The 13,315-nt window shown below is 37.4% G+C and overlaps 1 protein-coding gene across 1 annotated transcript; it reads left to right on the forward strand.

Moving 5' to 3' along the window:
* The first annotated feature begins 514 nt into the window (after nucleotides 1-514).
* On the forward strand, nucleotides 515-5,164 carry TCF19 (transcription factor 19). The gene is made up of 3 exons (XM_051996192.1): nucleotides 515-978; nucleotides 2,667-3,231; nucleotides 4,307-5,164. Exons 1-3 carry the CDS (start codon nucleotides 744-746, stop codon nucleotides 4,533-4,535), a joined length of 1,029 nt encoding a protein of 342 aa, XP_051852152.1. The 5' UTR covers nucleotides 515-743; the 3' UTR covers nucleotides 4,536-5,164.
* The last annotated feature ends 8,151 nt before the right edge of the window (nucleotides 5,165-13,315 follow it).

Here is a 13,315-nt window from a genome sequence, read left to right on the forward strand (position 1 = left end):
AAAGTGGCTAAATGCCAGCAATACTGACTTCACTTTCTTGAGTGAATCCAGAAGTGGGGCCAGTTCTGCCAGAGTCTGTGGAGAATGAAAATTTACTCCTGGAGTGGCTAGTTCCCGGATAATGGGTCCTTAGTGGATTTGGCCAGAATCCACCTAGGACTGTGTTCTTTAAATTATATTTGTTCCCAGGATTATTCAGCAGCTGCAAAACAAGAGTGAATAATAGTTCATTGTACTGTAATTACCCCATAGACTGGAGGGAAACTGAGGGTGGAGACCTACAGAATCCTTTCTTTATACCTATATCTTTCAGTGACGAAGTTAATATTGAATGGTGCTGGAAACTGACCCCATTACGTCCTCAGCTAACTACCCTCTTATGTTGCATTGCACTAGCTGAGTATACTCTTTGTAGTAGTTGTACAGGTTATGAGCCCATCCTGAATTTAGCATGAGGTACATTCCCTAGTTTTGCTTGCATTGCACAGGGGATGACTCCTTGATTTTTTTTTTCTTTCTTTCAAGGCTAAGCAATTGTCCCCCTCGGTTTGCATATTTCTCTAAACTAGCTAAGTGTCTTCTAAATTTATACTGTGCTGAGAATGCATCTCTAGATTTAAATTGTGCAAGAATTATACTTCTAGTTTCCATGGAATGTCTCTCAATTTTTAAGTGCCAAAGGGCAGAAAGAGCTCTGTATTCCCTGATTTTTGTAGAAAGTTGTAGGGGAAAGCCCTCCCTCCATGTTGCCCTGCTTCCAATTGCATTATATAGGGGTTGGGAAGGATAGAGACCTCTATACTTTTTGTCTCTCAACTGGGGCTGGCTGTACCTACCACTTGGACCTCAGGACTCTGTGTGATGTGGCACTTTGGCCCCAGTATGAGCCTGTCTTCATCTCCCCCATTAATGCTAATTTGCATGCTGAAGGCCAAGGTGAACATTGGAGAGTCAGCCTGGAGGACTGCAATAGCTATGGTGAACCTGGACATGCTGGCCCTGTTTTTACACAGAATTTATTTTAATAGGTGTGATATGATTTGAGAAGTACCACAGGACCTTGACCTGACTAAAAATAGAACCTCTCCTATTTGTCGTTGCCTTTAGAATTCCTCTTCCTTTGATTTAGGCGACAAAAACCAAAAGACTTTGTCTCCAAAAGTTACCTGCTATCTGTTGGAGTAATGTGTTATATATGATGTGCTGTGTGAGGCCTACCTGAAAAGGATGAAAGCCTATCAGAGTAGATTAGTTCCACAAATGAATTACTCACAGATTATTAATAAAATAATTACTTCCTTATTTATAATTTGTTTTTACAAAATTATTTCATTTATCCTATGTTATTTAATCTTTAGAACAATTATGTGAGATGGGAAGTACAAGCAGGTATTATCCTCATTTTATGTTTTCCTAAGTTTCAGGTTAAGTTAATTAATGTTAAGATTTGTCATTCTCCTTTCTGCAATCCTGTGAAGTATATAATATATTACCTTTGTTATGGGGAAGGCTTACTAGGTAATGATATGGTTATTCCCCTATTTATGCTTTGCCCTCAAAGTCATATAATAAAGTCAAAGGGAAAGAAGAGCTCACTCTTCAGATTCTATATACATACTGCTTCTGCTTTAGCAGATTAGCAATAACAAGCTCTCTCAACTTGGAAAGCAGAAAAGGGCACTGGATACAAGATAAAGATTTTTATTGTAGAGTAAGAAAAAAAGGGGTGTACATGAAATACAGATTTTCAAGGAGTTGGCAGTGAAATTAAATAAATACAGGGACTTTTTAAGATGACCTCTCTAAGGTGGACATTACTCCCTCTAGCTGCTCATCAGTAGTTCAAGTTCCCAAAACTTTAATATTTTTCTTTATTTTGGCCAGACCATTCAGCCATTCAACTCTGTCTGACTCTAGGTGACCCATGGACTTTTTGTCCATGGGGTTTTCTTGGCCCTTAGAGTGTTCGCTTCTTTATCTGGTGAATTTAGGCAAAGAGAGGTTAAGTAATTTGTTCAGGGTGACACAGTAAGTGTCTGAGGATGGATTTGAACTCAGGTTTTCCTGACTTCAGGACCACTAAAATACCTAACTGCCCATAGATTTCAGGAAATATTCTTCTTGACCCCCAAAAAACAGATACTTCCTCAGAGTAGTCCTGGGGTCTTTATGAGCCCCTAACTTCTTTTGTTAACAAAGACTAAGTTTTTACAGAATGTGATTTGAAAAAAAATAAGGGAAGGATTCTAACTACTTCCATTCTGTGCCAGCTGTTAAGAACCTACCTCCAAGAGGAGTAAATAGAGATAATTGGGGAAGCCAATTCTTCCAGTTCATCAGGATCCAGAAAGTATAGGAAACTAGGGAAAAGCTAATCCCATAGACCTGTGAACTCATTCCTTGATAGAGTCAAGATCCAGATTCAAATTCCCGCTTGTGTTGTGCACTAAATGAATGATAGTCACTTTTAGCATTAACAGTTTACAAAACAGTACCATGGGAGAGAAGATGTTAACCAGTTTCTTAACCCTCTTGATATCACCTTAGGAAATCTGGCTATTCTCCATGACTTTTGGACTGATCTTTGTCTTGCCTTCTCTTTCTCTGCCTTTTCTTCTTTGAATGTTTCTTCTCCCTCCCCCTTCCCCACTTTCTCCTTCTTACAGGTACCTTAGTCAGCAATATCAGGCTTCCTAGAGGTCACCAACTGGAACTGAGTGACAGTGACTGTCTAACTTTTGGCCCTAAGGGGCCTGTGGGGGCCAGCCCTCCTGAGTTCTACTTCATGTTCCAACTTGTCCGTGTCCGACCCCAAGACTTTGCTGCTTTCACTATCCCCAGAGCTGGGGGGGAATCAGGAGGTGGAGGTGGTTTTTGGCCGATGCTGCCCCCTCAGGGGGCCCCACAGCGTCCCCTCAATACCTTCTCACCTTCTCCCAAGGCTACCCTGATCCTCAGCTCTATTGGCAGCCTTAGCAAACTCCAGCTTCAGCCTCTTACATTCTCCAGGAACAGGGGTGGAAGACAGAGCCTGACCTTTCCTGTGACTCTTAGGGAGTCAGGAGCTACCCTTCCCACCCCACTTCCAGCCCCTCGGAATCGTCGGAAGTCAGCACACAAGGTGCTGGCTGAGCTAGAGGATGAGAGAGGAACTAAGGAAAGCCCTCCCAGAATTCAGGCTGAAACCAAGAAGAAGCTTCGAGGAATGAAGACTACAGTCACTCCCAGTGGGTAAGTGAGGTGACTTCAAAGAGACATAGGAAATTTAGGGCTGTCCCCATCCTCACCAATATCTTTGTTCTCTGAAACCTGCTATTATGTCACCCCTACCTCTTCCTCTTCACACACACACACACACACACACACACACACACACACACACACACCTTTGCTCTGAGAGGACCTAAGCTATAGGGAGCTCTGCCTCCCAAGAGAGGAAGGGGAGAGAATGCTTTGGAAAATCTCCAGCTCAGATAAGTATTCACCCTTTGATTCTGCAAATTATCTGATATCTTCTGTCTTAAAAGATAAAGACAAAAGAAGAAGCAGGAGCTTGGTAGGGACTATGGCAGGGGTCCTCAAACTACGGCTCATGGGCCAGATGCGGCAGCTGAGGACGTTTATCCCCCTCACCCAGGGCTATGAAGTTTCTTTATTTAAAGACCCACAAAACAAAGTTTTCATTTTTACTATAGTCTGGCCCTCCAACAGTCTGAGGGACAGTGAACTGGCCTCCTATTTGAAAAGTTTGAGGATCCCTGCACTATGGGATCACTGTGAGGTTGTCACTAGAGAGGTGATATTATCCATATTTTACAGATGAGAAACTAAACCTCAGGTTAAATTTGATTCTATATGTATACATACATGGCCTTTTTCATAGGGAGACAGTGGAAAGAGCATTGACTTTGGACTTTAGACAACCTGTGTTCAAATCCTATCATTGTCACTTGCTGTCTCTGGGCAAATCACAACTTCTGTGGGCATCATTTTCCTCCTATGAAGAATGAGAGAATTTGAAGTTAGGTAACCTTTACAAGCTCAAAAGTCTATGACATAATGATTTGTCCTTGGTCATACAACTCTTAAGTATCACCATCAGAATATGAACCCAGACCTTTTGAACTCTAGTGTATCACACTCTCCTAACTCAGAAATGGGGGGAAAGTCCTTCAAATATTTTCTAAGTACTAAGTCTGCCTTACCAATTCAGATTGCAGCCTAAACTCATCCTTAAGAATAGGAGTATATTTCTATCTTCTCTTGTTCAGGACTTTTTGTGTTTTTCCACCAAACCTCCTTTCAGAAATCGACGTGGCCGTCCCCGGAAGTACCTATCATCTAGGATTGAAGCTCCCCCTCCAATTGGGGGAGGGGAGCCCTGTGCAGCCCCCAGCTGCCAACCACCGCAGGAAGAGACAGTGGCCTGGGTCCAATGTGATGGTTGTGATGCATGGTTCCACATAGCCTGTGCAGGTTGCAGCTATCAAGCTGCCCAAGAGGCTGATTACCGTTGTTCTAGTTGCCAAACTTAAGGTGATGGAAATTGGTTAAGAAAAATCATGGCAACTTGCTGCCACTCCTTGCGACTCAAAATCCAGGGACTGGATATGGTAGGGATGAAATGAAAGAGTTTCTGAAAGAATACTCTCTACTTTCCTCCCTAGGAGGAAAACCTTTCAGGAAAGAATTGCCTATTGCCATGGATACTAACCTTAGTTTTTATAAGTCCCTAAAGTAACATGGAAAAAAGGGCCTTTTGGCTGTGGCTTTTGTTTCCAGGAGAGTTTAGTTGCTAAATATGAAACTGATTCCAGGGTCCTGTTGCCCTAGGGTACTGTATGCTGGAACCAGAAAATTATCCAGTTATATAGAAGTCAAGACCATGTCAGATGAATGGCTTCAGGAACTCTAGAAATGTATAAGAAAGATTTCAGAAGGCCATTTTATAGTGCTTTGCTGGGATAATCTGGAAAACTTCAGACTTGGATGTGAGAGGGCAAAGGAAAAAAGTCCAATCTGACCCTGATCATGTTGCCTCCAGCATAACAGCCTGCCTCAAAATTCCATTAGCCATTATGTCCAATTCTCCAATCCTTTGTTCTTTTCTGATCTACTCTTTTCCCTTCCTATTTATTTCCAAATAAAGAACCAGTTACTGATTTGTCCCTGTGTAAATTGACTTAAACTTGGCTCTGGGGAGAGATCTGGATAGCCTCTAATCCCAACTTGAGGAGATCAATGAAATAGATTTCAAAGTAAAAGAAGGCCAAATTCAAGTAGAAAGGAAAGCCAATCCAGTCTTGGATTACTTCCACCCACTGCTTTATTTACTTCATATGCTGCTGAAGAAAATGCAAAAACATTTTTGCTGGACCTACTACAAATTTATATAATTTCAATAGGGCCCTTACTATGGCAAGACAGTACTTTTATACCTCCCTTATTAAAGTGATGATCCCACTTCCCACAGTGATTGAAAACTTTCATCAGTCCTCCATATCACCCCATCAACTAAGAATCTTTCTTCATTTTGCTTTCAAAAATAAGACCATTTCCTGGCTAAGAAATAGAGTAGTGGATCAGTGAAATAAGTCAAAAGACACAATAGTTGATGACAATACTAGTGTTTGACAAACCCAGAGACTCCAGTTCTGGGATAAAAACTCATTATTTGACAAAAATCTCTGGAAAAACTGGAAAATAGTATGGTAGAAAGTAGGCATTGGTCAGCATCTAAACCCAATACCAAGATAAGGTCAAAATGGGTTCTTTATTTAGACATAAAGGATGATACCATAAGCAAATTAGGAGATCAAGGGATAGTCTACTTAGATCTGTGGAGAAGGGAGGGATTTGTGACCAAAGAACTACAGATTATTATGAAATGCAAAATCGATCATTTTGATTATATTAAATTATATTGTTGGCACAAACAAAACCAATGCAACCAAGATTAGAAGGGAAGCAAGAAATGGAAAAAAAAAAAATTTACAGCTAGTGTTTCTGATAAAGGCTTCATTTTCTAAAATAGTCCATGATCCCAGATTCCCTGTCCGACAATATCTTTCTATAGCCATAGCATTCATTCTCATTTTCTCTCTTTCTCTCCATTGGTCTTTTCCCATCTGACTACAGGCATGTTCAGTTCTCTTCAAAGCTAAAAAATTATTCCTTTGACAATAAGTGTCTCCATTTTTAAGAAAGCGGTCTATAAATTGTAGACCAGTGCCTTGACTTCAATTACTGGTAAAATTCTATATCATTAAGTAGATAGGGAACATCTAAAGAAGGGCACTGAAAGTCTAATTGTATGTCTTTTTTTCATAAGCTTTGGAACTGAGGCAATGCCATATGTAGAATTTGCTTAGATAGGGCAAAGCATTGGGCTGAGGTAAGTCTTACATATTCATTTCTTCCATTTTCTTTCACTTCTCAATCCTTTGAAATTTGGCTTCTATTAAAAGAAGAAAAAAGATCTACATGTTCAAAAATATTTATAGTAGCTTTTTGTGGCAGCAAGGAATTGGAAATTGAATATCTATTCAGCCCATCAATTGGGAAATGACTGAGTAAATTATAATATATGAAGGTAATGAAATACTATTTTTCTATAAGAAATGATGAGCAGTCTCATTTCAAAAAAAAAAAGCCTGGAAAAACGTACCTGAATTGATGCTGAGTAAATGAGCAGAACCAGGAAAATATTGTATATAATAACAAGATTGTATGATGATCACCTGTGACAATCTTAGCTTTTTTCAGCAATAGTCATCCAAAACAATCCCAATAAACTTCTAAATGGAAAATACCATCCGCATCCAAAGAGGTGGAGACTATGAAGACTGAGTGCAGATCAAAGTGTTATTTTCATCTTTTTTTTTTGCTTTATTTTTTTCTTGTGGTTTTTTTTCCATTTTGATTTTTCTTTCCCAACATGACTATTATGGAAATGTGTTTAAAATGATTGTACATGTATAATCTATATCAGATTGCTTGTTTTGTGGAGAAAGGAAAAAAAGAGGCGGGGGAAATACTTGGAACTCAAAATCTTAGAAAAATTAATGTTGAAAACTATCTCTACCTGTAATTGAAAAAATAAAATATTGAAATGAAAAAATTTGGCTTCCAACCTCATCATTTATTTGAAACGATCTTCAAAAGTTAGCAATATCCTAGAAATATCTCAAATCCAACACATCTAAAACAGTATTTATCTCTCTTTTAAAACTCAATTCTCTTCCAAATTTCCCTATTTCTTTGGAAGGGGCAACCAATTCAATTCAGTCAATATTTATTAATCATCTACTATGGGCCAGGCATTGTACTAAGTATAGAGGATTCAAATAAGAAAAAAAAAGGCAGTCCTTGCCATCCTCACTCAAATGAGGAAGACAACACATAAAAGGAAGCTAAAAAAGGAGAGCCAAAGGGAGATAGGATCGAGTCCAAATTGAGCAAGGATGACGATGGAAAATGAGAGTGAAGAGTTACCTTAAAGCCTAAATTTGAGTCTTCTATAAAGGAAGACTTTGGGAGAAGTTTATTGCTCTACCCTACAATCTTCCAGTCAGAGAGAAGAGGCAACCAAGAGAGCTGAGAAACTTTTGAGTGTCAAGAACTGAGTCAGCCAGCCAAGCATGGGGCTGAGAATTCTGGTGACCCCACTTAGACTGGGTGAGACATATTTCTTGGAATCAAAACCAAGCATAGCAACTGCTGGATTATTAGCTGAAAAGTTCAGATCTGAGCCTTCTATATAGGAAAGTTTTGGAAGGAATTTAGTATTCCATCCTTCAATCAGGAAGTAGAGAAGGTATTGAGTAACAGGAAGAGATTTTTCTATTCTCTCAAGCTTAAAATCTTTCTCTCATCCCATAGTCAGTTCACTACCCCATCTTGCATATAGGTCCCTCAGGAGACTTTGAAGATTTCACCACATTTTGTTGTAATCTACAGTCAAAAGCTTTTAGTGTAATCAGTGAAGCAGAAGTAGATCACATTGCTGAAGCCTATATTGCAGAATTGTAAGCATATTCTTGCTGGCATATGAAATTAACATAATTTGTGTGGCTCTAAATCAATAACCACCATCATGGTGGTTCTATATATTCTTGCCACCTCATCTTAGTCTCTTCTACTTAGGTTAAATCCCTACCATTTTTGTATGAAACACCTCCTTGATAGCGCTAATTTTTTTAAAAGAGATCTCTTGTCTTTCCCATTCTATTGTTTTCTTCCATTTCTTTGCGTTACTCCTTTAATAAAACCTTACCTCTCCTTGTTGGAGATGTCCGTATATAGAATAGCCTTTTGAGTTATTGAAAAGGAATATTTGCTATGTATGACCATGGAGTTATCTTGACAAAACTCTCTTAGTTTCTGTCCTACTTCATTTTGTACTCCAAGGCCAAAATTGCCTTTTATTCTAATTATCTTTTGATTTCCTACTTTAGTATTCCAATCCCCTATGACATCTTTTGTGGGTTTTTTTTCGATGTTGAAGGTCTTCATAGAACTGAACATGAAAAAACTTATTGATTCAAGATTATGAAAGTTATATGATAAAGATGTAGGTTGTCATCTTATTTAACTTTCATGCAGAGTACATCATATGAAATAACAGGCTGGATGAATCAAATATAAACAATCTCAAATATGCAGATGATACCATTCTCTTTTTTTTTCTTGTAATAGTATTTTATGTTTCCAAATACTTGTAAAGATAGTTTTCAACATTCACCTTTTGGGGGCAGCTACATAGCGCAGTGGATAGAGTACCAGTTCTGAAGTTAGCAGGACTTCAGTTCAAATGTAGTCTCAGACACAATACTTCCTAGCTGTATGACCCTAGGTAAGTAACTTACTCCAATTGCCTCAATTTAAAAAAAAAAAAAAAAAAAAAAACACCTTTGAAAAACTTTGTGTTCCAAATTTTTCTCTTTTCTTCCTCTCCCCTTTCCCCCCCAAGACAGCAAACAATCCAGTATAGGTTAAACATGTGCAATTATTCTAAACATATTTCCATATTCATCATGCACAGGAAAAATCAAAGGAGGAAAAAACAAAGGAAAAAAAACATGCAAACAAACAATAACAACAAAAAGGTGTAAATACTATGCTTTGCCTAAGGTCTTCTCCAACTCCAGAATTCTGACTCCCTCTTGATCAGCAATGGGAGCATCTAAGTTGGTTTTCCAGAAGAGGGAAAGGATGTTGTGAACCATTCTTACAATTTCCCCCACTCTCCCTTGTGAACCATATATTTCTCAGAATCTCACAAGTAGTCATCTAGCTTCTGTAAGAAAAAGTGTTCATGGATAGGAAATTCATTACTCTTTAAGTCAACTCATCTAGTTTCTATATAGCTTTGATTATTAGGAAGTTTTTCTTCATATAAAATAGAAAGCTGCTTCTCTGTGACTTCCCACTCACTGTTCCTAGCAGAACAAGTCTAATCCCCCTTCCACATCCACAATCAGTCTTCATAGTTCTCTCTCTGGATGTAGATGGCACTTTCCATCACAAATCTATTGGAATTGCCTTGAATTACACATTGTTGAGAAGAGCCAAGCAAGACTATCACAGTTGATAGATGAAACCATTCTGATGGCAAAAAAAAAAAAACGAAAAAAAAAATTAAGAAACCTCTTCATGCAAGAGAAAGAGGAGGGTATTATAATTGGCTTGAAACTTAAATACCTAAGATCTTGGCAACTGGTCCCATTACTTCCTGATAAGTCAAGGGAGAAGAAATGGAAACAGTGTCTAATTTTACATTCTTGGGCTCAAAAATCATAGGGGTGATTACTGCAGTCATAAAATTTAAAGATGCTTGTTTCTTGGAAAGAAAGTTATGGCAAATTTTGTCTAGTCAAAGCGATGGTTTTTCCAGAAGCAGTGAGAGTTGAACTATAAGGTAAGCTGAATCCCACAGAATCAGTGCTTTCAAATTGTGGTTCTAGAGAAGATTTTAGGAGTTTCTTGCATGTCAAGGAGATTTAATCAGTTAATACTTTTAAAGAAATTAATTCAGACTGTTCTGGATTAGGTCAAAATAGAAGGTCAAATACTGAAGCTGAAGCTAATAATAATAAGAAAGGACTCATAGAAAAAGACCCTAATATTAGGAGAGATCGAAGGGAAAAAGACAAAGGGACAGCAGAGAATGAGATGAATGTCAAGGAACATAAACTTGGACAGACTTCTGGAGATAGTAAACAATAGTGTGCTTGGTGTGCTTTGGTCTGTGGGGTCAAAGTCAGACACAACCAATAACCGAACAATTAAGGAATCATCATTATAACATTTTGGACAAAGGACATCCCCGCTCTGTCTTTTTATGGAAGCAGCCCATTCTGCCTTTGGATATTACGTAAGGAATTTTTCCTGACATTAAGCCTACATCTGACCCATGGCAGCTTCCACTTTCCATTGCTCCAGATTCTTCTTGGGACTAAACAGACCCGATTTTATCCCTTTTCCACATGGCAGCCCTTTTGTATTCTTGAGAACAATCTCATTTAAGGCTAAATATCCCCAGTTGCTTCTAATTGAATTATTCTGTCTTTGAAAACTTACTGGGAGACACCTCAGATAAATGATTCATTCATGATCACATAGCCAGCCTGTGCCTGAGACAAAATTTGAACCCAAATATTGGGTACTTTCCCTTTTTAATTATCATTTATGTCTTCTCTCTCCATGAGAATATAAGCTCCTTGAGGGAAGGCACCTTCTCTCTTTTTGCTTGTATTTGTATCCCCAGTTGCCCTCCCTCAATTAAATCCAACTCAGCTGCATGTCATGGCATCACCTTCCTGATGTCATAGTTCTCTTTGAGAATGAAGGATAAACTACAATATCCTCAGCCCTTAACACAGTACCTAGCACACAGTAAGTGTGTAATAAATACTTAGTGAATGACTTTAGAGTGATCAAAATATCTAGAACTTACATAATATCTAGAATGTACTTGAATTTACTTGGCAAAGATTTTAGTATGGCCTTTGAAAATTTGAGATTTCTAAGTAAAAATTACCTTTATGAAAAATAGGGAATGAAGGACTTCTACCAAATTCCTTTTATGACACAGACGTGGTACTGATACCTAAACCAGGTAGGATGAAGACAGAGAAAGAAAATTATAGACCAATCTCCCTAATTAATATTGATTCAAAAATCTTAAACAAAATATTAGCAAAGAGATTACAGAAAATCATCCCCAGAATAATACACTATGGCTAAGTAGGATTTATGCCAGAAATGCAGGGCTAGTTCAATATTAGGAAAATTATTAGCATAATTGACTATATCAATAACCAAATTAACAAAAACCATATGATTATCTCAATAGATGCAGAAAAAACATTTGATAAAATCCAACACCCATTTCTAATAAAAACATTAGAGAGTATAGGAATAAATAGACTTTTCCTTAAAACAGTCAGTAGCATCTATTTAAAACCATCACCAAGCATCATATGTAATGGGGATAAGATGGAATCATTCCCAGTAAGACCAGGGGTTAAACAAGATTGCCCACTATCACCGATTACTATCACCATCATCAATATTGTATTAGAAATGCTAGCTTTGGCAATAAGAGAAGAAGAAGAGATTAAAAGAATTTGAGTAGGTAATGAGGAAAACAAATTATCACTCTTTGCAGATATGATGGTATATTTAGAGAATCAACTAAAAAACTATTAGAAGCAATCCACAACTTCAGCAAAGTTGCAGTATACAAAATAAACTTATATAAATCATCAGCATCTTATACATCACTAACAAAATCCAACAGTAAGAGATAACAAAGATAAATTTCATTTAAAATAACTGTCAATAGTATAAACTGTATATAATAGTATATCAGGAACTTTATAAGCAAAACTACAAAATACTTTCCACACAAATAAAGTCAGATCTAAGCAATTGGAAAATTATCAAGTGTTCATGGATCGGTCAAACTAATATAATAAATATGACAATACTCCCTTAGTGAATCTATTTATTTAGTGCTATACCAATCAGACTCCCAAGAAACTATTTTACTAACCTACAAAAAATAACAAAATTCATCTGGAAAAACAAAAGGTCAAGAATTTCAAAGGAATTAATGAAGAAAAAAGCAAATGAAGGTGGCCTACCTGCACCAGATCTAAAATTATATCATAAAGCACCAATCATCAAAACCATGTGGTATTGGCTAAGAAATAGAGTAGTTGATCAGTGGAATAGATTAACTTCACAGAACAAAATAGTCCATGACTATAGCAACCTAGTATTTGACAAACCCAAAGGCCCCAGCTTTTGGGATAAGAATTCACTATTTGACAAAAACTGCTGGGAAAATTGTAAACTAGTATGGCAAAAAAGTAGGCATAGACCCATACCTAATACCGTATACCAAGATAAGGTTGTAATGGGTTCATGATCGAGACAAAAAGAATGATGTTATAAACAAATTAGAAAAACATAGGATAGTTTGCCTCTCAGATTTGTGGAAGAACTAGAGATCATTATAGATCACAAAATAGATAATTTTGATTATATCAAATTGAAAAGCTTTTGTACAAACAAAACTAATATAGACAAGATTAGAAGGGAAGCAATAAACTGGGAAAATATTTTTAGATCCAAAGGTTCTGATAAAGGCCTCATTTCTAAAATATTTGGAGAATTGACTCAAATTTATAATAGTTCAAGCCATTCTCCAATTGATAAATGATCAAAGGATATGAACAATTCTCAGATGAAGAAATTGAAATTAAATGTAGTCACATGAAAAGGTGCTCCAAATCACTATTGATCAGAGAAATGCAAATTAAGACAACTCTGAGATATCACTACAGACCTGTCAGATTGGCTAAGATGACACGAAAAGATAATGAAGAATGTTGGAGGGGACGTGGGAAAACTGTCTGGATCCAAACATTCTGGAGAGCAGTTTGGAACTATGCTCAAAAAGCTATCAAACACTGCATACCCTTTGATCTAGCAGTGTTTTCATTGGGATTTTATCCCAAAGAAATCTTAAAATAAGGAAAGAGTCCGACATGTGCAAAAATGTTTGTGGCAGCCCTCTTTGTAGTGGCAAGAAACTGGAAATTGAGTGGATGCCCATCAGTTGGAGAATGGCTGAATAAGTTATAGTATATGAATGCCATGGAATACTATTGTTCTGTAAAAAACCATCAGCAGGATGATTTCAGAGAGGCTTGAAGAGATGTACATGAACTGATGCTAAGTAAAATGAACAGAATCAGATCATTATACATGGCAACAAGAAGACTGGCTATATGACAACCAATTC

Source organism: Antechinus flavipes, chromosome 4 (assembly GCF_016432865.1).
Source record: "Antechinus flavipes isolate AdamAnt ecotype Samford, QLD, Australia chromosome 4, AdamAnt_v2, whole genome shotgun sequence".
Classification (NCBI taxonomy): Eukaryota; Metazoa; Chordata; class Mammalia; order Dasyuromorphia; family Dasyuridae; genus Antechinus; species Antechinus flavipes.